Here is a 26,037-nt window from a genome sequence, read left to right as displayed (position 1 = left end):
GCACGGTTCATTTTATGCACCAGTAAAAAAACATGGTAACACTTTAGTATGGGGAACATATTCACCATTAATTAGTTGCTTATTAACATGCAAATTAGTAACATATTGGCTCTTAACTAGTCATTATTAAGTACTTATTAATGCCTTATTCAGCATGGCCTTATTATAACCCTAACCCTCGCCCTAACCCTCTAACCCTAACCAAATAACTCTAAATTAAGTCTTTGTTACTTAGAATATGTTCCCCATACTAAAGTGTTACCAAAAACATATAACTTTGTCTTGAATTTGAAAAAAAAGGAGGGTTCGGTGAATGTGCATATGAAACTGGTGGGGTTCGGTACCTCCAACAAGGTTAAGAACCACTGATTTAGAGCAAAAATTCATAGATGATGTTACTTTGTAACATCTTGCGTTATGCTAACTATTCTAACTATACCAACAGTTAGCATTTCAAGATTCATAATACATCTCAGTACAGCATCAGCTCTTCAGCTCTCAAACCATTTTTGACCTTTAAACTTTTTCAACTTTCAAACAGTTTCTACATTCCATTAGAATTTCAGTTCAGCATCAGCTCTTCAACATTCAAATTGTTTCAACACTTAATCTATACTTACGTCCATCTTACATGCCATCTGCTTTTCAGTTCAGCTACATTCACATATATAAATAAATAAAAAAAAAATAAATTTAAAAAAAAAAAAAAAAAAAAATATATATATATATATATATATATATATATATATATATATATATATATATATATATATATATATATATATATATATATATATATATATATATATATACACACACACACATATATATACATACATTTGTATTGTTTCTTTTTTTTTTGTTTGTTTATATAAAGATGTTTGTTCTGCCCTGAGCCAGTGTTTGAGTCATTGTTCCCATTCGGACTTTTTAAACGACGGACACACTGTTCAGAAAAGCAACAACAATGATGCAGTCTACACGTTTTAGCTGCGACACGAAAACTTGGTCAGATCTTTGTAAATTATTGTGTATGTACATATTTTGTTTGTTCTGGATTGAAATCGCGGACTTGGTAATGTCTTATGTATTCGTGTTTGGGTTGTTTTGCGTCTGACGATCAAAGCTTGTTAGTACTTACAGTATTAAATTTGACCAAAAGAGGGCGACATTCGCTACACCTGGGGTTTGCTCGTGTTAAGTCACATTCATTTGTATGCAATGTTTGCTGGATGTTGTTTTATATGCAGACACGTATGTAGTTTAGTGTGTGAATGTATTGACACTAAACCAATTTTATTTATGTAAAATACATAATGGACATCGTACTTTTTGTAATGTTTAGCTTATGTTTATAGTTTCAGTCTTTCAAAGTCAACTGAAGAAATATAAAGAAAAAAAAACTGAGGAAATAAAATAATAATACATCAACAAAACTTCTGGAGCTTCTGTTCTTTTATGCTGCAGCCTCCCACGCTGGAGGTGAGTAGCGAGGCCAAAATAATGTTGACTGCTCAACGTAGTTAATGTTTGAAATATTGTAATATAAGTGCCTTAATTTGTCTGGAAATGCTCAATATGTACTGTTTGTGCTCTATTGCTCAGTAAAAAAATTCATTTAGTTGCAACATACCTCTTAAGTCCACATTATTTCTAATACATTCTATAATGAATGTTTTTCAACAATTTGCATCAAGATCGTAAAATAATTCCTTTTTAGAATATAAAGTACTTTATTGATCCCTGGGGGAAATTCAGCACTACATTACATTTCGGGTTTGGTCATTTGATCATGATTTTACATCCTATGTGCAAGGTTTTCTAATGGCCTTTACTCAAAATTCAAATCACTCTTGTACTTACATGAAAGCACTCAGATGTGTAAACATGTATAATTTTATTTATTATATAAATCTACTAAATGTATAAACATTGAATACAAAACACTCATAAAAATACACACAATGACCTGGATACGTTCTTTACAAACACCAAAATACTGTTTGGATAAGATGACGTAATAGAAATACTATGCACCCAAGGCAAAATGTTTTGTGTTAAAAGCCCTCAATATAAGGATCACACATGAATGTATTTCTCAGAAAGATGGCTTATGTTTAAAAAAAAAAGACATACAATAGTAAAGTCATGGGAATGAAAGGCAGGCCCGGGATATAAACAGAGCTGCCAAATTGAGGTTAAAGTGAGCATTACAGCACATGAATGGTCTATTGTTCACGGCGCCATTTGAACTTCGAAGCGTTTTGCTATGGTGACCAAATGACTTGCAGGCATATTTCAACTGCTGCTCCTCAGTAACATTGGATTCAACTGAATAGTGGCACGGTTTTATTAAAGGAAATGGGAGGGGAAAAGGGATTCAAGCAAGTACGCCTGCTACCATGTTTGTAAAGGCACCATTATAAACACCATATAAAGATTGAGCATTTACTGTGCTTTTTGCTCTTTTTTTAAAATATGCATTTCTGCATTAATCCAACTTTGAAGCCTGCTGCTGTTCAACCAGCAATACTCATGCCCACATCAACTCATTCAACAAAACAGTCCAAACAAGCAAGGAAATGTGGGTTCATCACATTTAGAGCATTGAAGCGCTACAGCTCTGTTACACTGCCGCGTGTGTTGTGTTGACTTAATTGACTCGCACGTGACGCACTTGCTCAAAGCAAACAAGTCAAATAAAAACCTTGTGACCGGAGAAGTCAACAGTCTAAATTGCTGGAACAACATGTTTTTAGGTCCTTCGGTGGACTGGGAAAACGTACATTCTGATGCACACACCCATATTATGATGCACAATCCTGCGCATTTCTCTTCCACGCTAATAAAAAACACAGAAATGAGCACTAAATAGTTTTGATGGCCTCGCACATTCCCAGATGAAAAAGCAGCTGTGAGGCAAGACAACATGTAAACTCCAGCCAGCTGGTGCGGCAATTTGACAAGGAAAAAAAAGCGCATTTTGTAATGACGAGGCACCAAAAAGGTAACAAGCAATCGTGGCTTTTTTGGCGGCAGGAGGCGTTTTTAGTGCGCGGGCAGCGTGGCGGCGTTAGCGGCGTTGAGCTGGCCCACAGCTAACATCAGGATGTCCTTCTTCTCCTTGTAGAAGCGCAGCTCTCGCCCGGCCAGCCTGGCCTCCTCCAGCTCGCGCTCGGTGGACGCCAGCTCCTGGGCGATGGTGCTGGCTACACTCTGCTCCCGGTTCACCCAGTCGGCCGCCATCTGGGTGCGCATGTCGTCATCCAGCGCCCGGTGGGAGTAGTGAGCAAGCACTTCCTGCGAGGCGAGACAAAGGTTTTTGTGAGGTTTTTCTGTGTGACTGAGGACTTTATTTACACCATAAAATCATCAGCTAAATACAAATAAAAAAATTACAAAGACACATTTGTTATTTAAAATTTCAAAGTATTATTACAAAATAATTACATATTAAACAATATTGTTATAAACAATCTTAAAAAATATATAATAAAAAATCATGTGTATATGAATATAAAAGAAAATACTTTACTGTGAATTGAGAATTATTTATAAATACGTAATTCAACCAATTTGAATTTAAACTTAATTATTTATGAAAATATAAAATATGTTGTTATAAAAAAAATTTCCAAGAATGATTTACCCAAACTAATTTAACTTGAACGGCAACATGTGTGAGAAGAGATGTTTTGTGTGTGGGAAAAACCCTCAAACCGCTAAGCACGGCGCTACAGCGTGACGATTGAAACCATGTGTCTTGTTTAAGACGGGATACGCTACCTGACGGGAACACTGGCGTTCCCTCATGGCTTTCAGGCTTCCGTTCCAGTGGAGGAGCTGGAAAACTGTCATCAGCTCCTGAAACACGCACAGAGAGGAAAAGGTTGAGTGTAAAGCCTAACGACACATGCATGTAAATGGTAAATGGGTTGTACTTGTATAGCGCTTTTCTACCTTTCTAAGGAACTCAAAGCGCTTTGACACTATTTCCACATTCACCCATTCACACACACACACACATTCACACACTGAATGTGCAAGTGAACGCACCGTATGTGCGTATTGTATCTAATGGAGAGGATTCCAGCTTGGATTCTCCGTATGTATGGATGTTCTCAGTCATCCAGGTCATTATAATTTCTTCATATTATTTTGGCCTGGATTCGCAGTCCATTTTCTCTTTGTAGCTTTGATGTAAGCTACCTCGCTACATGAGTTTAAAAATAGCTACGCTACAGTAATCGCTACTTGTTCAAAAACTAGTGAAGCTATAGCCAAGCTACTGGGAATTGTAGTTAAGCTACGTAGCTTTGCCACATGTAGCTTGTTACTGCCCAGCACTGCCCACCCCCTACCCTCCAAACTCATCCTACCCGAATTGCTCAGTTATTTGCCTTAATTCCCCATTTTATTTATTTCAAAATATTAAGTTCTTATCATACATTTACATCATGGTGATTACGACTATAATTTTCTATTTTTATACATACACAAACTTTTACTTATTTTTGTGATTCATGTCTGTTACAAGTTTGAAAAGATTTGTGTAGCCTCTGGGCTGACATGTTTATACACCTGTCATTTGCAGTGATTATTAAGATTTTTTTACCATTTATTTTTATTTCTAACTTGATATTTATTTTACCATTGTATTGTCCTTAACACTGTACAAGCTATCTACTGTCTTTTTTAAACACCTACTTTCTTACATTGCCTTTCGTTCATCACTGCTTCGTCTATTATCAGTTACATTTTTTAAATCTTAAAACATCTTTATTTACCCTTTAATTTTGTGCAAACATATTTAATAATGCACTTTTTTAAATCATATGCGCCTTTTTTTGTTTTTTATTTTTATATTTTAATTAGATTTTATTATTATTCTTATCTTTCCTATATCATAGCATCTTATTCATTGTACAATCTCTAGTTTCTCTACAATTTATGTGAATGTACAACCCTGTTTTGCCCTTTTGCTTTTGCCAGAGAAACTATGGTGCACCAAAAGGGTCAAAATCCTCAATACTACACCTGTAGATGATCCATAATAGCAGCTAAAGGGATTAGCAAACCATTTCATGTGCATAAATAACATTCACATGTTCTTTTTGTTTTTGTATAACTGACCTGAAACTCCAGCATTGATTTTCCTTTGTTGGATTCCAACATGAAGCGGAACGCCCCAATTCCTGTGTTTGGATTGTCAGCCTCCTCTCGATTTCCCTGTGAGAGACGGCACACTGTTGATGTGACATCGCTGCTAAATATCACTGAACAAGTCACGTTCATAAAGATGCTACGTCATACAACTGATCACACCGATTATGTTAGTGTTGTATTGTTGCTTGCTGCAAAAAATAAGGTAGTTTATCAAGGCAGGACCGAGTTTATTTGCTTCTGTTTTTCTGGAAGGACAGAATGAACTTTTTGTGGGTGGCTTTATTACTACTTCCCCTATCATGAGATTATGCGCAAATTCCTGAGATCTCGTAAAAGTCAGCGCTATTTCGCTGCACGACAGAGCTGCAACAGAACGGCGGTGGGGATTGCATGGCGGTGCCCTCCTGCTGTGAAGCCGGTCCGCGGTCGTTTCACATTCAGTGGAAATTCAGGGGAAGTTGCACCCACAGTGGGGACGACAATGGATGTGAACCATGTCTGAAAGATGTGACAATGTGAAAGTGGATACTTGATTTGTAACGTGATCCAAGATGGCTAATGCAACGCCCTATGGTTGTTATTATTTTGGTTGAAAGGATTACTTTTTCAGCTGATTATGAAGCCCTAACCCTAACTTATGCAGTATTTTTTTTTTCTGATTTCAGTGTTACGTTTTCTCTCCAGCTTCACTTCCGTTTTAGACACACTTCTCTTCTGTCGTCACCACTGTGGGCATGTCTAAGTGGATGAGACTTAGACTTAGGCTCAATTCGAATACCCCTCCTCAGCCCTTGTTTTTGCCCTCTTCTTGGTTTTGCGCATTTACGTCAACCAAAAAGGGCGAAGTACCTCCCTCCGAGCGAAGTTAGCTCGCAGACCTCACCACACGATCAAGTGCGAGGAAAAAGATGGCAGATCAGAAACCCAGAGAAGCGTACAAATCTAAGTAATAAGCATAATTAATTATTTTCATAATTAATGACACTGGTGGTTTAGTCAGACTTCAAAGCTTTGCTACTGCACATAAATATTGGCTTTGAACGCAAATACACAATTAAAACACATTTTACATACCACATACCGACAGCACTTGCATAATTCGCCAAAACGTTGTCTTCCAAACAGTCTTCTTAATAAAGACAGGCGAAAAAAATAAAAAGAGGACAAGCAAAGCTGTACATCGCATGTGACGGCATCTTGAAAGTAAACAAACATTTATTGCACCTGCCTTACGTCACTGCTGGCAAACGGCGACTCGATCGACGTCCGTATGCATAGAGAAGTATTGGCAATACTCCGCCATGGTACTAGATGCTAGAGCCAAGGGCGAGTCACAAGTAAGAGAGGGGAGGCGGAAGAGGGACAATTCGAAATTAGGTTTAAAGTGGGCGCGACTTACGAGTGTCTGCGGCCGCAGCTAGATGTATTTGGCCACACCACGAAAGCAACCTGACTCGATCAATACGCATTGTTTTAAAGTTAAAGTACCAATGATTTTCACACACACACTAGGTATGGTGAAATTATTATCTGCATTTGACCCATCACCCTTGATCACCCCCTGGGAGGTGAGGGGAGCAGTGAGCAGTAGCGGTGGCCACATCATTTTTGGTGATTTAACCCCCAATTCCAACCCTAGATGCTGAGTGTCAAGCAGGGAGGTAATGGGTCCCATTTTTATAGTCTTTGGTATGACTCGGCCGGGGTTTGAACTCACGACCTACTGATCTTAGGGCGTTAGCGCTTTTATAGGGACATCGAAAAAAATTACCACTTTAGCGAGAAAAATTGGGGAATTCTACTGGTTGCTACGTGTCATATAACAGATCACATTCTTATGCTGTGTTGTTAGCAGGTCTTCCAAAGCATTTTCCCCTTAACCCATAGGTGGGGCCACTATAAAAGAGAACTGCCAATATGATGTATCTGAGCATGCAGTGAGACGGCTTCACTCAATTACGTTGAAGGATGCCAAAGCCTCGCTGACGCTCTTCTCGATGAATTCGTCTGTGATGCGTCGGGATGGGTGTTCGTTAAAAACAGAGTTCATGAGGGCGATCTTGGCTGCGCTGCGCCTGGCTTCAGCCTTGGTGGGACAGAACTGTTAAGAGAGAAAAAAAAGTATGAGAGTTGGACTTCAAGTGTTTGCCCATGAAACAAGGGGCCGAGTTAAGCATTAGTGCAGATGTCATACTTGGAAGCTTCCGAAGCAGCTGCCTCCCGGGAGGCTCACGTAGCAGATATACGGCGGACTGTTGGACGGCACCATTTCGTAAACAACCAGCGCTCCGTTGCGTAAGTCAGCGCCTCGGCTAAGCTTCATCTGCCAGAACTCCTGCAGGGCCTCCACCACGTTGACTGCAGGAACAGGAGAGAAGCTTCATGGAGGGTGGAGCATGTACACGTTTATTGAACAGGCAGCAAAAAAAGAGCCAAAGTGGTTTTGGACGGGTCCAGTGAGGCGATAGCGGCCAACGTGGGCGGCCTGCTTCTGAGCTTGGCTGAGTAAACATTTGTGTTCTCCCACAGTAAATCATGACGCAGCGACCGATTCTTTATTGACTTGGCCTTAGGATGATCAGCCACATCCGAGTTCTTCAGGTTATTAAGGATTCCAGACTATGCCAGTAGATTTCATTCTGCACAGTTCATTATGCACCGCAAACTACAATAATGAGCATATTGTTGACTGAATACTACCTCTCTGACATCAGTGACAACTGTAGTGTTTCAAATACATCAAAAATATATTCACTGCAAAGCTTACCTACAATCATAATATTGTTATTGTTTGATTCAAGCAAAACTATGGAGGTTAATTTGTGTCTTTATTACAAAAATGTTTTTGGAAACGGCATTAATGTACCTCACTTTTTTGCGTATACATTTTGTTTGTTGCTTCTTTTTTTTTTAAACAACCAATATTTCTGCACTGAATTTTCAAACACTGAATTTTCAAACACTGTATCTAAACACATTCATTTTTTAAACATTCATTTTGCTCACAATATTTATTCAATGAAATTGTCAGCAAAAAACAGTTTAGTACAGAAATATTTGTTGCTCTTAGTTAAAAATATATAGTATATATTTCTGCAGTGCTTTTTTACCCCGATTTTGTAGACTCAAATTATGCTGACAATTTAATTGGATAAAAATTTGGGTGTCTAAAAAATCTGTGTAAAAAGTGTAAAAAATTTGGTGCAGAAATATTCCTTCCTTTTGTTGAAGCAACCAATATTCTGCACTGCATCTTTTTCTGCACTGATTTTTTTACACAGAATTTTAAAACATTGTATTTTAACAAACGGAATTTTTTACCACATAGACTTTGCTCACATTTTATTTTATGAAATTGTTTGCATAATTTGATGTAAAAAATGCAGTTTTCAAAATTCAAACACAAAAAATTCAGTTACATAAATTCAGTATTCAAAAAAGCTTTTGTAATAAAGACACAAATTAACCTCACAAATCAAAATATATGTGCACAAATCATCTATAATTTCATATTATTGAACCTTAAAAACACTCACTACTTACACCATTGGATACACGCACAAATAAAGATGTCCCAATACACAAGATGTATCCAAAAATCTCCCTTTACAACTGTAATAACGCCCTGTTGTGATGGAATTTGTCAGTATTTGTACAATGGCTGTAGTTTGTACAATAATGGTTTGACTGATTTGATTTAAATTTACTCAGGAGGGTTAAAACAGTTCTTACAACACTGTAAGGCACAATAATAATGAACACATTGTTCTAATTAATTTAAAAGAATGTCTCTGTGAGGCCCAGTGTTTTCATTTTAAACAGGTGGCCTGTAAGTAAAGAGCATTGTGTACAGAAATTATTTATTCAGAAGATAACAAAGTATATAGGCTTTATATCATGGAATCTTAAAAACATGTTTTCCAAGCCCAAATCTATTGAATTCACTCGTCACAACATTAGCCACACTTCTCTGCTTTTGCTTTTTTTCTATTTTGACCTTGTTTTGCTGCACAGGTCAAAAATAGCTCTACGCCACTACCAAACAGAATGATTAAGGAACATATTGTTTAAATTAAAACAGATCATTGATATTATTGTCAAGCACAGTGTGTTCATTTTAAACATGGCCAGGATGCATGTAAAGAGAGTTGGCTGCATGAATACAATGATTTACTATTAAGCTATGCTTTCATATTACACTTTAAACAAGGTGTTTTTGCAAAGTAGTGCACCATTACCCTAAATACAGTCGCTCCTTCAAATATCACAGCTCTACTAGATTGCAGATTCACATTTTTTAAATGCATATTCTACATATTTTACATTTAAATTAAAGGGGCTTTTTTCATGATTTACACAGATACAGAGAGGGCGCTAACTTTCCCATGTATTTTACAAAGTATATCCCACCCTCATAACCCTTTGAGACACTTGTGATTTAGGGCTATATAAATAAACATTGATTGATTGATTGATTGATAACAACATGACTACAACTTGTTCATTGCTTCTCTTGGACTGCTTGTGTATGTGTGCACGTGCCAGCGCATATGCCTTGGTGAGACCGGGTGAGTGACAGCCGTAAAAAAACAATCATTTTATTCTGGCCGGTAAATTTTTTTATTAACTAAACTTTGTAGTTGTGAAAAATATAGACAATGTTCAAACATATGTGTTCTGTTAAACCAATAATGGTAACATTAGCTAGCCGGTGTTATATGTTTTTGCTTTGAAAAAATGGTACTGTGAAGAAGTTGCAAACAGCCACTTTAAGTGTTAAATTAAGTCTTATTTATGTTTATATGTATTACAATGCAGTATTTCTTATTCTCTATCATGTTGTGGCAAACGCTAAAAAATATTCACCCTTCGGGACTGCTGCTTCTGGGTTAAGGGTAAGCAATGCTAACAGCGGCTAAATAAATGTGTCCCTATTTCTATCTTTGCCGCGTCAACCAAGTTGTCCAATTTTTGGTAGAACAACTTTTTGATGCACTTCATCTTTAATGCCTGCCTTTGACTGGCGCAAGCAATTTCAAAAGACAAGACAAGACTCGATGTGACTCAGAGCACCATTATTGCCAACAAGACTGCTATCAGCAGCTGTCTTTGCAATGCGACATGGAGATTAACTCATGAAGGTTCACTTCATCAATGACAACCGCTTTGACGGGATCGATGTGGAATGACAGTGCAGACGCACAATGCTAACACGGAATGCTAACAACACAGCTAATGATCGTAGCTCCATATACTGTCAAGTTGACCAAGTTTTTGCAAAAAACACACGTTCGTATCTTCAGCGATCAAAGCCCAGTTAGACTTAGAGAAGTTACCCAGGATGTGACAAAGTATTTCCATGGTGTGGCCGTGTCTTAGTGGCAATGGCGCTTGGAGGATCCTCCGATCTACAAGTGAGTACTGTAATCTACAGCAGAACACACGCAAGGGTACTTAGTACATTGGGTGTAGGTCAGTTGATCTCTAAACTTTTTCACCAAGTACCACCTCAGAAAAGAACGTGTCTCTCCAAGTACTACCATAATGACCAACATTAAAATACAGTAGCGTAGTAGTATCAATTATAAAACAAGGCAGGTTTTATTTAACAAGTATATATATATATTTTTTGGCCCCTGTAACATTACACACAGTTCAAACAGTAACACTGTGTTTGAATATAGGATAACAAACCACTGTACTTTAATCGAGTGATTCTTTGGCATACCACTAGTGGTACACGTAGCACAGTTTAAGAATCGCTGGTGTAGGTGACTAAAAGGGTGTTAGTTCATGTTTAGGCGGATTTATAATGTAAAAAAAAACATGTATTTGGAATGTCGTAAACTGTTTCAATGGTCTACCATTTCAAATATTAATTTTATTAATAATCCTACTTTGCGGAAATGTGTTTATCGCGATCATGGCTGGAACCAATTAGCTGCAATAGACAAGGGACGATTGTATACTAAAAACGCTCGCCCGTCCAAACATTAAGTACACTTACACACTGCAATTCACAAAATGTACCTAAAAACGCTGCCTTTACAAGTAAAATAATCAAGCGTGACCCGACCCAATATTGATATCAGCAAAAAAACAATGTCAGATAAAAGCTCCGATATAAGGAGTCCTGCAGTGCGTCCAAAAAGCACACGAGGTTGGTCTTTTCTTGTATTTTAGTCATTTTCAACAGGTTAACATGGTAAGCTATAGGCTACTTGTAGCTAACAGCTACACAACAGCTAAGCACACGAAAGCACACAAGCTTTACATACGTAATAAGTATCCTTAGTTGAACATTATTGCCTTTTATCGTTAATATAAACAAGTATCAAATCATTTGTTGCATATCACTTACAGATAGTCTCTTGAGGCAGAAGCATATTAAAAAGTATCTAGTAACAAAAGTGTCCACATCATTCATCCATTTTCAACCGCTTGTCCCTAATGGGGTCGCAGGGGGTGCTGGAGCTTATCCCAGCTGCACATGGGCGGAAGGTGGGGTACACCCTGGACAAGTCGCCACCTCATCGCAGGGCCAACACAGATAGACAGAAAACATTCACGTTCACACACTAGGGCCAATTTAGTGTTGCCAATCAACCTATCCCCAGGTGCATGTCTTTAGAGGTGAGAGGAAGCCGGAACACACGCAGTCACATGCAAACTCCACACAGAAATATCCCGAGCCCAAGATTGAACCCAGGACCTTCGTATTGTGAGGCACACGTACTAACCCCTGTACCACCGTGCTGCCCTCAACTGACCCTAATTTAATTAATTATTGTGACCACTAAGCTTCACCAAAACAAACTTCAAAAGCATTGTCATAGGTTAGAGTTTTTCATATCTACCTGCATGAATTCATTTGATGAAGCGTTTTCTAACATTCCACACTATACAATAATAAAAGTATGTACTGATATCGTATTGGATTAATATTGTTTTCGGCCAATACTGTAGGCTCCAATATTTGTATCAGATGTAAAAAAGTTCTAAAAATGCTGTTTTAATTTACAATACAGTTACATACAAACCCCGTTTCCATATGAGTTGGGAAATTGTGTTAGATGTAAATATAAACGGAATACAATGATTTGCAAATCATTTTCAACCCATATTCAGTTGAATATGCTACAAAGACAACATATTTGATGTTCAAACTGATAAACATTTTTTTTGCAAATAATCATTAACTTTAGAATTTGATGCCAGCAACACGTGACAAAGAAGTTGGGAAAGGTGGCAATAAATACTGATAAAGTTGAGGAATGCTCATCAAACACTTATTTGGAACATCCCACAGGTGAACAGGCAAATTGGGAACAGGTGGGTGCCATGATTGGGTATGAAAGTAGATTCCATGAAATGCTCAGTCATTCACAAACAAGGATGGGGCGAGGGTCACCACTTTGTCAACAAATGCGTGAGCAAATTGTTGAACAGTTTAAGAAAAACCTTTCTCAACCAGCTATTGCAAGGAATTTAGGGATTTCACCATCTACGGTCCGTAATATCATCAAAAGGTTCAGAGAATCTGGAGAAATCACTGCACGTAAGCAGCTAAGCCTGTGACCTTCGATCCCTCAGGCTGTACTGCATCAACAAGCGACATCTGTGTGTAAAGGATATCACCACATGGGCTCAGGTACACTTCAGAAACCCACTGTCAGTAACTACAGTTGGTCGCTACATCTGTAAGTGCAAGTTAAAACTCTCCTATGCAAGGCGAAAACCGTTTATCAACAACACCCAGAAACGCCGTCGGTTTCGCTGGGCCTGAGCTCATCTAAGATGGACTGATACAAAGTGGAAAAGGGTTCTGTGGTCTGACGAGTCCCCATTTCAAATTGTTTTTGGAAACTGTGGACGTCGTGTCCTCCGTACCAAAGAGGAAAAGAACCATCTGGATATAGGCGCAAAGTTGAAAAGCCAGCATCTGTGATGGTATGGGGGTGTATTAGCATACTTGCCAACCATGAGACCTCCAATATCGGGAGGTGGGGGGTAGGGGTGGGGTGGGGGGCTTGGTCGGGGGTGGGTGGTTGGGGGCGGGGGGCGTGGTTGGGGGCGTGGTTATTTACAGCTAGAATTGACCAACTCGAGTATTTCATATATGTATATATATATATATATATATATATATGAAATACTTGACTTTCAGTGAATTCTAGCTATATATATATATATATATATATATATATATATATATATATATATATATATATATATATATATATATATATATATATATATATATATATATATATATATATATGAAATACTTGACTTTCAGTGAATTCTATATATATATATATATATATATATATATATATATATATATATATATATTTTATTTACATATAAATAAAATAATTACTTGAATTTCAGTGTTCCGGTGGCTATCCATTAGATGGCAGTATTGTCCTGTTTAACTTCTCCGTTCATGATGAGTATATCATTTCGGCCACGTGTTCAATGGAGAAGTCTGTTCTACAAAATTTACAGGCAACATACACCTTCCCCTTCGAACTGTCCTGGATGAACCGAAATTCTTGTTTCCATTCGTTTTGGAACTTGCAAGCGTATTTCTTCATCTTGCTCGTCGACGGCGTCGCCATGTCTGTAATTTCCTCGTTCTTCTGCTTCGTCTCCTTGTTGTGTGCGCAGTTGTGCACTCTACTCTCAAAAAGCCCTAGATGTTATGACGTCATTGGGCAGGCAAGCTGTTTATATTGTGGGAAAGCGGACGTGAGAACAGGCTGTCCCCACTCAGTCTCAGGTCCGCATTGAGCTGGAGGGGGCGTGGCCTCAAGCTCCGGCTGAATACCGGGAGTTTGTCGGGAGAAAATCTCTGCCGGGAGGTTGTCCCACGCGTTACATCAACTTGGCTTCATAGTAAAAGAGTGCAGGTACTAGACTGGCCTGCCTGTAGTCCAGACCTGTCTCCCATTGAAAATGTGTGGCACATTATGAAGCCTAAAATATCACAACGTAGACCCCCGGACTGTTGAACAACTTAAGCTGTACATCAAGCAAGAATGGGAAAGAATTCCACCTGAGAAGCTTAAAAAATGTGTCTCCTCAGTTCCCAAATGTTTACTGAGTGTTGTTAAAAGGAAAGGCCATGTAACAGTGGTGAACATGCCCTTTCCCAACTACTTTGGCACATGTTGCAGCCATGAAATTCTAAGTTAATTATTATTTGCAACAAAAAAAAAAGTTTATGACTTTGAACATCAAATATCTTGTCTTTGTATTGCATTCAATTGAATATGGGTTGAAAAGGATTTGCAAATCATTGTATTCCGTTTATATTTACATCTAACACAATTTCCCAACTCATATGGAAACGGGGTTTGTACATTGCAGGGCAGAAGTGCACTGCATATTTGCATTGATTTTACCTATAAAATAGAGTTGAATTTTAGCAGTGTATAGTGTTTTTTAGTTGTTTACCTACACATTTGTCTTGTATTAATGCACTTTTGCCACCTCAAAGTCAATGTACTGTTTGTGCAGTGCCAGTAGTTAGCAAAGTTGTTTGAAATGAAATAAATGTCCACTGATCTTTAATGTAATCCCTTCTTATAAGATTTGGTACAGTACTTAATCCTCTAATGAATTGTACTGAAGCAAATGTTACACTAAGCATTGAGATGTGCTGTGATTCAACTTTTTTAGAGTGCGACGAAAACATGAGCATAGTTTGATGCAAGACGTGAAGGAATGTTGCTCATGTTTATGATCCATTTCCAAACAACAGACGGCGCCGTTAAAAGTGTATAAAAATGTCGGTGAATTAAAAAAGGTTCTTACCTCTCCCGTAGCCCTGAGTGTGTTTGGCAAAGCTGCGGACCACAGCCTCCACCGCCTCCTTCAGCACCGCCGGGTTCCCAGGGTTGCATTGGCCGGGGACGGAGGGACCCAGGCCGGCTCCAACTCCGGCGACTCCGCCGTAGAGGCTGTGGAGCTGCAGCGGCGGCGGCGGAGGCGGAGGCCCCGAGGAGACAGCGAGGGAAGCCGGGGAGGACAGGAGCGGCGGGATAGGCACCGTAACGCCGGGCCGGAGGGACGACGAGCGGAGGGTCCCTGTCGGCCCGGAACCGAAGCCGATGCCCGGTTGGAGCCTGTGATTCATGCGGATGTTGAGGACGTGAGAATCCATTGTCCAAAAGCGACGTTTGGAAGTCTTCGTCCGGTTGGGTTCGGAACAAAGTAAAGAGCGGGTTGGTTCTGGATTAAGAAAGTCCAGAATTTAAGACCATTTAGGTGGGTTTTGTCAGTCTGGACCCACAGCTGTACTTGTCCGTTGTTCTGGGCTGCATCCTCTCTGGACTGCCATATGCTGCCTTTAAGGACACTCGTTAAATACACTTCATCACCACAGCTTTGCTTAAATTTATTTTGCAATTTGAACCAAAAAACAACACAATAATATCACACACAGCATTTAACTATCTGTATATTTTGTGTTACAATAAATAAACACACGTTAAACCAAATTAGCTCCGAACGGTGAGTTTTCACAATTCAGATTTTTACAAAGAACCTGAAGGCAGCAGTGGAAGGCATAAATATTAGGCCAAAGAAATTTGAGCCTCCTCCTTGTGTTCCTTTCAGTCTGGCCCCTTACACACAGAACAACTCAAATTGTCATTAATTCCTCTCCAAAAAGCCAGTTTGCGTCAGAATTCATCAAGATAAAAGGTGATCAACCCACAAGACTACGCATGAGCACCGGCCGAATTAGGGATGGAGAAAAGAGAGGAAATGGAACATAAAGTTTTTTTTTTTTTACCCTCTTTCTTCCTCCCCTCTCTCATTTCTTGTGTAAATCTTCTTTTTGTAATCTGGGAAGAAGCCAGAGGAGGAAAAAATTGAACATTGCTTTGAAAAGTAGATCCAGATTGCAGTAAACACACAACCTATCAGAATATTGTTTTTGTTACTAGCCACAAATATGCAAATTATTGCCTTACAGGACATTTTCTTCAATTGTTTTTGTGCAAATATTCAAAAGTATGAAATAAAAACTTTGTTTATGTGGTAGTGGTTTAAGAATAACAAATGTTATAAAATAACCCACTGTGAACCCTTCGCAAGGTCAATCATTAAAATGTTTCAAAGGTTTGCTCATGCCTTTGAATGAGATCATGTGTGTATGTTAGAAAACAAGCCATAATGAGTTGATGAGTGTATAATAAACAAGTTTTCTGCAGGCAGGGGCGCCGAAAAGGGGGGGTAAAGGAGACTGATTCTAGGGGCCCATGATGGAGGGGGGCCCAGAGAGGCCCCTAATGATGATGACATTATAATACAGGGGGCCCTGTAAAGATTCTTTTCATGGGGCCCAAAATCCCTAGTGGCGCCCCTGTCTGCAGGTTTGGTTATAATACTTCAGTGTCTTTTCCTGATAATTTGCCATCCAGCCCAGTGATGAACAAATGCTGAAACTTAAGGGGAAAAAGGCTGCACATTTCCACATCTGGCTTTGATCGAGGGCTTCTAGAATACAAAAGGGAGGCCATTGTTGTTTTATGTACGAGCACACATGGTCTCCTGACGTTGGAAATATGCGTTTATATCATCTCGGGGCTCGGGGCCACGGTGTGATTGAGGATTAATGACTTTACTGCAAGCTATAAAGATAGCCTGACTGCATGCAAAGCAAAGGTATAAAGGTTTGCATCCACATAGCCTCAGCAGGTCTGTCGCAATGGCACATGTGTAAAGTCAACACTGTTTTTTGAAGTGAAGGTATATTTGATCAACTATGGTCCTGCAGTATATGCAAAAAAAAAGATTTCAAAGTTCCAAAGAGTAGACCTAATGGATAGGCTTTAGAGTAGAGTGGACCGAAAGAGAGTATTATAAAATCAATGAAAATGATAAAAGAATATAGTCGTGGTCAAAAGTTTACATACACTTGTAAATAACATAATGTAATGGCTGTCTTGAGTTTCCAATACTTTCTACAACTCTTATTTTTTTGTGATAGAGTGATTGGAGCACATACTTGTTGGTCACAAAAAACACTGGTTCTTTTATGAATTTATTATGGGTCTACTGAAAATGTGACCAAATCTGCTGGGTCAGAAGTATACATACAGCAATGTTAATATTTGGTTACATGTCCCTTGGCAAGTTTCACTGCTATAAGGCGCTTTTGGTAGCCATCCACAAGCTTCTGGCAAGCTTCTGGTTGAATTTTTGACCACTCCTCTTGACAAAATTGGTGCAGTTCAGCTAAATTTGGTGGTTTTCTGACATTGACTTGTTTCTTCAGCATTATCCACAAGTTTAAGTCAGGACTTTGGGAAGGCCATTCTAAAACCTTAATTCTAACCTGATTTAGCCATTCCTTTACCACTTTTGACATGTGTTTGAGGCCATTGTCCTGTTGGGCTGATTTTAGGTTGCCCTGAAGAATTTGGAGGTAATCCTCCTTTTTTGTTGTCCCATTTACTCTCTGCAAAGCACCAGTTCCATTGGCAGCAAAACAGGCCCAGAGCATACTACCACCACCATGCTTGATGGTAGGCTTCGTGTTCATGGGATTAAATGACTTCACCTATTCTCCTCCGAACATATTACTGGGTCTTGCGGCCAAACAGCAACATTTTTGTTTCATCTGACATTACATGGACAAAGATAAGACCTTCTGGAGGAAAATTATGTGGTCTGTTTTGCTGCCAATGGAACTGGTGCTTTACAGAGAGTAAAAAAAAAAGAGGATTACCTCCAAATTCTTTAGGACAACCTAAAATCATCAGCCCAGAGGTTGGGTCTTGGGCGCAGTTGGGTGTTCCAACAGGACAATGACCCCAAACACACGTCAAAAGTGGTAAAGGAATGGCTAAATCAGGCTAGAAATAAAGTTTTATAATGGCCTTCCCAAAGTCCTGACTTAAAAGTGTGGACAATGCTGAAGAAACAAGTCCATGTCAGAAAACCAACAAATTTAGCTGAACTGCATCAATTTTGTCAAGAGGAGTGGCCAAAAATTCAACCATCAGCTTGCCAGAATCTTGTGGATGGCTACCAAAAGCGCTTTATTGCAGTGAAACTTGCCAAGGGACATGTAACCAAATATTAACATTGCTGTATGTATACTTTTGACCCAGCAGATTTGGTCACATTTTCAGTAGACCCATAATAAATTCATAAAAGAACCAAACTTCATGAATGTTTTTTGTGACCAACAAGTATGCGCTCCAATCACTCTATCACAATAAAATAAGAGTTGTAGAAATTATTGGAAACTCAAGACAGCCGTGACATTATGTTCTTTACAACTTGTGTATGTAAACTTTTAACCACGACTGTATATTTGAATATAAAATATATGCAAAATAGTAAAACCCAAACTAAAGCTAACAAAAATGTGTAGAAATCACACACTAGTAAAGAGGCTATTTACAACCTTTGCATAAATTCCTCGATGGCACCAACTTCCAATGTGTTGTAAACATACTCTTCCAGCTTTTTGTACATGATGATGTACATGATACCCGTATGCAACACACACGCACGCGCATTAGCTTTAATGATAGCGATTTAGCAAAATTTTGCAACTAACGTTAACCATAATTAAATGTACCGTACCTGTATATTCTATAACAGGGGTCACCAACCTTTTTGAAACCAAGAGCTACTTCTTGGGTACTGGTTAATGCGAAGGGCTACCAGTTTGATACACACTTAAATAAATTGCCAGAAATAGCCAATTTACTCAATTTACCTTTAACTCTATGTTATTATTAATAATTAATGATATTTACACTTAATTGAACGGTTTAAAAGAGGAGAAAACACGAAAAAAATGACAATTCAATTTTGAAACATAGTTTATCTTCAATTTCGACTCTTTAAAATTCAAAATTCAACCGGAAAAAAAAGAAGAGAAAAACTAGCTAATTCGAATCTTTTTGAAAAAATTAAAAAAACAATTTATGGAACATCATTAGTAATTTTTCCTGATTAAGATTAATTTTAGAATTTTGATGACATGTTTTAAATAGGTTAAAATCCAATCTGCACTTTGTTAGAATATATAACAAATTGGACCTAGCTATATTTCTAACCAAGACAAATCATTATTTCTTCTAGATTTTCCAGAACAAAAATGTAAAAAAAAATTCAAAAGACTTTGAAATAAGATTTAAATTTGATTCTACAGATTTTCTACATTTGCCAGAATAATTTTTTTGAATTTTAATCATAATAAGTTTGAAGAAATATTTCACAAATATTCTTCGTCGAAAAACAGAAGCTAAAATGAAGAATTAAATTAAAATGTATTTATTATTCTTTACAATAAAAAAACAAATTTACTTGAACATTGATTTAAATTGTCAGGAAAGAAGAGGAAGGAATTTAAAAGGTAAAAAGGTATAGGTGTTTAAAAATCCTAAAATCATTTTTAAGGTTGTATTTTTTCTCTAAAATTGTCTTTCTGAAAGTTATAAGAAGCAAAGTAAAAAATTTAATGAATTTATTTACACAAGTGAAGACCAAGTCTTTAAAATATTTTCTTGGATTTTCAAATTCTATTTGAGTTTTGTCCCTCTTAGAATTAAAAATGTCGGGCAAAGCGAGACCAGCTTGCTAGTAAATAAATACAATTTAAAAAATAGAGGAAGCTCACTGGTAAGTGCTGCTATTTGAGCTATTTTTAGAAGAGGCCGCCGGGCTACTCATCTGGTCCTAACGGGCTACCTGGTGCCCGCGGGCACCGCGTTGGTGACCCCTGTTCTATAATAACATGACTGCAAATTGTTAGTTGCTTCTCTTGGACTGCTTTTGTACTGCATGTACTGTGCATGTGTCGAGACAGCGGTGAGTGACAAGCCTGAATGCCAACCAAATTCCTTGACCAAAAGCATTTTTTAAAATACAATTGTAAGTAAAATAACTACATGTTATTTATTAAGTGCTTTTCACAGATATAAATCACAAAGTCCATCCATCCATTTTCTACCGCTTATGGGGTTGCAGGGGTTGCTGAAACCTATCTCAGCTGCATTCGGGCGGTCGGCGAGGTACACCCTTGACAAATGCAGAGAGTCATTTCATCACACCTAGTGTGTGTGTGACTATTAGTGGAACTTTGCCAAGATGCCACCTCATCACAGGGCCAACACAGATAGACAGACAACACTCACATTCACACACCAGAGCCAATTTTTTAGTGTTGCCAATCAACTTATCCCCAGGTGCATGTCTTTGGAGGTGGGAGGAAGCGGGAGTACCCGGAAGGAACTCACGCAGTCAAGGGGAGAACATTCAAACTCCACACAGAAAGATCCCAAGCCCAGCATCGAACCCAGGATCTTCGTATTGTGAGACACACGCACTAACCCCTCTCCCACCGTGCTAACCCTAAACCACAAAGTGATGCACAAATTACAGGGACATTAAAACAACAATTAAATTAAAACAGTTAAAAAGTCCATCAACTAAAAGCTGTTCTAAAAAGTGAAGTCTTCAAATGCTTTTTAAAAGAGTCAACACAGCCAAGCTCATGGAGAGTCTGGGGGATACAGCTAAGGTTTTAAAATGAGTTTTTGGGATCTTTAAGAGACCCTGGCCTGAAGGCAGAGGGCTGCGCCCTGAAGTGTAGGGGCACAACAAATCAGCGCTATACTTAGGGAACCCTACACCATGCAACACATGGAAAGTCAGGACTAAAATCTTATATGCAGAATTTGACTGAAAGTCAACAAAGACTGGATAGAATGGGGGTAACGTGGGCGGTTCTAGGTGCAATAGGCAAAGGTCTGGCAGTCGCATTTTGTACAATTTGAAGTCTATTTAGAGTTGACTTGTTGAAACAAGTGAAAACACAACTACAATAGTCATTGCAAGACCAGATGAACAGAGGATGATCATTTCGAGATCTGATTTTAACAACAAATTTCTCACTTTAGAGAATTTTTTTAAGTGATAAAAACCGTTTTTGGTCAGTCCAAAGACACTGACTGATCAATCACAACCCCAGGTTTCTGAGGCTGGTTTTAACAGATGCACCCAGAGCACCAAGGGAGTTCTTGATCAGGGGGGATCTTTTTATCGGGAGAAATTTCAGAGTTTCCGTTCAGTCTAATGTATCTGAAGGAAATTCAAAGAACCGGTTTTTGATACAGGATACACATTCCAATAATTCTGATTACAAAGTGAAACTCTCAAAAATTGAAGGAGCAATGGAGTTGAATATCATCTGAATAGATATGATACGAAACATTTTTAAAATTGCGGATCAACCGACCAAGAAGCATCAAGTTCATCATAAAAGCAACATTAAAAGCTATTCCAATTGTAAAAAAGATAAACATATACTCTTTAAAAAAAAAAAAGTATTATGATTTCAAATTAAGCTATCCATCAACTCATATGTAAAAAAAAATAATCAAATGCATAAGCTAGGTGGGTCTTACACATTTTCCAGGCCAAGAGCCCCCAAATTGATTGAAAATTGTGATTGTGTTTTATTGATTGATTGTGTTTTGATAAACTCATCCTAAGGTACTTTGTTATTGTGCAATACTACAATATATGAGAAATACAGTACAGCAGCTGGCAACCTGCGAACTAACTCATAATCACCAACTCGTAGCTAATTCCTACAGCTGTCAACTAGAGCACTAATTGCCAGCTGGAAACTAGCACGTTATTCAATAGCTGGTAGCTAACGCAGCTAATCGCTAGATGTCTACTGCCCTGATCATTAGCTACCTTAAATATTAACATGAATATATATAATAATGATTTATTTTAGTTTTAATTGTTTAAACATGTAAGGTACATGGATAGCATGGATGGATGGATGGATTATACATTAATATTCAGATACATTTATTGTTACAAGCAGCTCTCTGAAGGCAGTCAAAAGTGTGATGTGGCCCATAATATAAACGAGTTTGACATCCCTCAGCTGGCCGATGGTGTTTGCGGTATATTTTTTGGAGTAAAAATTTAACTGCGCAAGTTGCAAACAGCCGCTTTAAGAAACAATAATGAAAATGTAATTGTACATTTTACTGTGTAGGATGAATTGATCATTTTAAAATGCCTTTAATATGAAATGTACATACATACATATATAAATATCCATACACACATATTATATATATATATATATATATATATATATATATATATATATATATATATATATATATATATATATATATATATATATATATATATATCAAATAGTCAATTAAATAATTGATTTAAAGTAAGAAAACACAAAAGGTGAACGATAAAGAACACTAAATCACAAAATTGAAGATTAAAAGCAGATTTAATATATATTATTTTTTAAATAAATATTTTTTAATAATTGATTAATGTTAAAAGTAAATTGAGTTTTATTAGTATAGAAAGCAGTCGAATAATTAATTTGCAATCAAAAAACAGTAATAACAAAATCAGTTTTGTGAAATCCTAGATTAAAAGCAGATTTAACATGCAGTATATTATTTGCAATAATATATTCATTTTCCTAAATATGTTATTATTAATAATAATAATAACAAATGTAAATGAAGTTTTATTAGTACTATTGAGTAATTGATTTAAAGTCAACAACACACAAAAGGTAATACAAATACTAAATCAGCATTATATAATTTTAGATGAAAAGTAGATTTAATATGAATCATTTTTAAATTGAATGATTATTTTTTTCAATAAAATATATGTTTTACTGTTATCATTAATTAATGTAAATGCAATTTTACAAAGTCGGATTAAAAATAAAATACTATAATTAAAAATTATTTTACAGAAAAAAAAATGTTTTAATCAGCATTGGTAAACAGATAATATTACTGCACTACTACAAAAATATATATAATAGGGTTTATGCAGCACTAAAGGCATACTGTGCTTTGGACTGGATTAAGGGTATCAGGAAATGACATAATGTGTTTTGTCAGGAAGCTGATGTGGAAGGATCAAAAGTTCCCTACGCGAGGCCTCAATGTCATCGTTCTCTTATTAGTCATCGTGTTTGGTTTAATCAGCATGATAAGAAAAAACACACAGCGACACACTTGGACTTTGATTCACTTTGTCCAAGTGGCAGTAAGAGCAGCAAGGGTCACCACAACATCCAATCACTTTTTGGCTTTTTTATCTGGTCCAATTACAATCCTTTGTACAGCCTGCTGCCCCTCTGTGGGACTATAAGAAGTGTCTGAGCCCTGCAGGGAGCCACCATCCGGTCCAAATCATCCTGCACTACAGGTATGTACCATGGAAAACGATTTTAACACTAATGTGTACGTTCTGCTTGACTGTTTTCTTTTTCAATACATTGCCTAGTTTTAATGGCAATTGTATGAAACTTTACTACCGATATTTGTTATTTGCAAGGTCTATAAACTATGAGATTTTCATTTATGCTTTCACTCTTTAACCTCAGAACCAATTTGGTACCACTGAGTCTCATTTTAACCAGATATTTTTGATATTCTCTTTATTTGATGAAAGGACCGTTTTTGGACTTAAGTGTACTTTTTTTTTTTAAACAATCCTGCCTTGTTGCAAAAATAATGAAAATATACAGAGTCAATTCTAGAGTATAGCAACAAATGATTTGGGGGGAAAATGCCACGTCTTTAGTGTTTAGGGTTCAGGGGTTCTTGTGACAAAAAGGCCATAAAAAATATGAATACTATATTGTATCTTTGTTTTTTGAAAATATTTGATGCGCTAAAAGTAAAAAAAACGAAAGACCTTATAGTTTAAATGTTTCTTAACTTTGTGAAAGGGACTGTGTTAGGACTTATGGGTGAAACGTGTACAAGTTTTTCAACAAACTCACACTTGGTAATAGTGTAATTTTAAAAATGCCTAAAAATGTTATTTGAATTTGTCAAGGATTCCAGTTAAAATATTCTACTTTGCAACACATTAATTAATTTATTTATTTTTGCACATTTCCTGTTTTTTTCATTCTAAAAAAATACGTCATAAAACATTCTGAAATAAATATTAGAAATGCACATTATTTGCAAAATACATTCATTGTTAAAATTAAAAAATGTATTCATTACATATTCAAATGATGCTGCTAAAATACTGCAACTTTACAAAATTGCACAATGATTTGAATTGTACATTTATTTTTACTATGTAACTTTAACCTTATGTATTTATCTTGTGTAATTTTAATTGTGGATGCTAAATGTGCCTTAAAAGGACTACGAATGAGCATGGTGCTAAATCTGGTGCAGCCATCTTTTTAATTTAACTTCACATTGTCTTTTAAACAAATACAAATAGAAAGTATATAACGGTAAATCAATGATTAAGTCCAGGATTTTGTTGGGTGAAAGTGAAAACATTTTTTTATTTTTTTATTAGTTATAATATGGGCCATTTTGGGTCTAAAGGGTAAAAAGTGAAGCTGTTTTTTTTCTTTGTTTTTTAGGTCGTCCTCACCAGTCTGCAACCATGAAATTCTCCATCATCGCCGCTTTTGTTGTATTCGCACTGGCTCAAGGTACATTGTCACCTTTTCAAGATACACGCTCTTATGTAATACAAAAATACTTACCCACGGTGCCCACCGTGCTACAGGAAGCCTTGCACAGGACCCTGCAGCCGAGCTCCAGAAGATCAGCGAGTATTTTGAGAACATGAAGAACAAGATGACAGAGGAGCTAACCACCTTCATGCGCACCCAGGACCTGGGCAACCAAGCTCAGTGAGTACATATAAACTTTTGTCACATATTAGATACCTGCACAATCAAAATATCACTTTTAAGATAATGCTTAATATGTTTAATATTGATTTTTGTCACATATTAGATACCTGCACAATCAAAATATCACTTAAGATAATGCTTAATTTGTTTAATAGCGAATTTAGTTAATAGTAAATCATGCTGAATTCTTCATATTTCGTAAAAAGGGGGTAATTACAACTACAACTCGATGCCTACAAACATTTGGGGTGCACACAATGTAAAAACGAATGGAGTGCAGTACTCACATGCAACCAGCAGAGGCACTGTTCATTCAGTCTCCACTAGTTCCTACTTGAAAAAGCATTTGTTACAAATTATCTATATCACACATCAGTGCACAAATACAACAATGTTGTTTTCTGCAATTTAAAATCTCAACTGGTTGTAGGAACTGAGGTAAAATATGTGCAGTACTTACATGAAACCAGCATAGAGACTTTTAAAAAACAGCTCATATATTTTCCGTTACAAATCTAATGTCAAAATAAACAAATAATTTTCAAAGTAACACATTGAAAAAAAAAAGATTCTGCCATTTAAATATAATCAACATTTCAGAAATTGTTAATCTTCTGCAAACACAAAACATTTTCTGCCATTCAAAATAAATAAAATTAGTTTATATATTCGATGCCCATCCCTAACAATTAAAAAAAAAATACAGAGCAATTTATATATACTAAGATATGTTATTAAGAAAGTGATTTAGTTTAGACGTGATACATACCGATATCTTCCACCCTGCAGGACCTTCCTGGAGGAGCAGAAGACCCAGTTCGAGCCCATGGTCGCCAAAATCCAGGAGCAGCTGAAGTCGGTCGTCACCAACGTTGAGGGGCAGATCCAGCCAATGGCCGCCAACGTGCAGGCCCAGATCCAACCCATGGTGCAGAAGTTCCAGGAGCAGATGGAGGCCATCCTCAAGCAGCTGACCGACCAGACCAAGGCTATCACCAACTAAAGAAGCCCTCGTCCTATTTTCCTCCATCATGGACTGACTTTTTTTGTGGCGTTTGGACTTTGCGTCTATTGTGACGCCTGGCTGAGAATAACTGGCCTGTGGTGCGTTTCATCTTTGCATCAATAAAAAGTTGAAACATACT

General features: G+C 37.3%; 2 protein-coding genes across 2 annotated transcripts; one reads left to right on the top strand and one right to left on the bottom strand.

The window, feature by feature from the left end:
- Window positions 1-1,894: 1,894 nt before the first annotated feature.
- On the bottom strand, window positions 1,895-15,533 carry lix1l (limb and CNS expressed 1 like). Its single transcript, XM_062056498.1, has 6 exons — window positions 14,989-15,533; window positions 7,361-7,524; window positions 7,127-7,267; window positions 5,134-5,229; window positions 3,787-3,864; window positions 1,895-3,300 (listed from the first exon to the last, which is right to left on the bottom strand). Exons 1-6 carry the CDS (start codon window positions 15,335-15,337, stop codon window positions 3,049-3,051), a joined length of 1,080 nt encoding a protein of 359 aa, XP_061912482.1. The 5' UTR covers window positions 15,338-15,533; the 3' UTR covers window positions 1,895-3,048.
- A 7,806-nt stretch (window positions 15,534-23,339) lies between these two features.
- On the top strand, window positions 23,340-26,035 carry LOC133655892 (type-4 ice-structuring protein LS-12-like). The gene is made up of 4 exons (XM_062056497.1): window positions 23,340-23,424; window positions 24,614-24,685; window positions 24,763-24,889; window positions 25,682-26,035. The coding sequence occupies exons 2-4, from the start codon at window positions 24,637-24,639 to the stop codon at window positions 25,893-25,895; spliced, it is 390 nt and encodes a 129-aa protein (XP_061912481.1). The 5' UTR covers window positions 23,340-23,424; window positions 24,614-24,636; the 3' UTR covers window positions 25,896-26,035.
- Window positions 26,036-26,037: the final 2 nt, after the last annotated feature.

This window comes from Entelurus aequoreus, linkage group LG08, assembly GCF_033978785.1.
Source record: "Entelurus aequoreus isolate RoL-2023_Sb linkage group LG08, RoL_Eaeq_v1.1, whole genome shotgun sequence".
NCBI classification, from domain to species: domain Eukaryota; kingdom Metazoa; phylum Chordata; class Actinopteri; order Syngnathiformes; family Syngnathidae; genus Entelurus; species Entelurus aequoreus.
Note: the sequence above shows the minus strand (reverse complement) of the source record. Positions and strands in the feature narration are given on the sequence as shown.

Bases quoted from the DNA above. Each gene is read 5' to 3' on its own strand.
- lix1l (XM_062056498.1), bottom strand. From the start codon at position 15,337: ATGGATTCTCACGTCCTCAACATCCGCATGAATCACAGGCTCCAACCG. The intron at 7,268-7,360 runs GTATGACATCTG...CTCTCTTAACAG, and splicing joins GCTGCTTCGGAAGCTTCCAA to TTCTGTCCCACCAAGGCTGA. The intron at 5,230-7,126 runs GTAATTGAGTGA...CGTCTCTCACAG, and splicing joins AGGCTTTGGCATCCTTCAAC to GGAAATCGAGAGGAGGCTGA.
- LOC133655892 (XM_062056497.1), top strand. From the start codon at position 24,637: ATGAAATTCTCCATCATCGCCGCTTTTGTTGTATTCGCACTGGCTCAA. The intron at 24,686-24,762 runs GTACATTGTCAC...ACCGTGCTACAG, and splicing joins TGTATTCGCACTGGCTCAAG to GAAGCCTTGCACAGGACCCT. The intron at 24,890-25,681 runs GTGAGTACATAT...TCCACCCTGCAG, and splicing joins GACCTGGGCAACCAAGCTCA to GACCTTCCTGGAGGAGCAGA.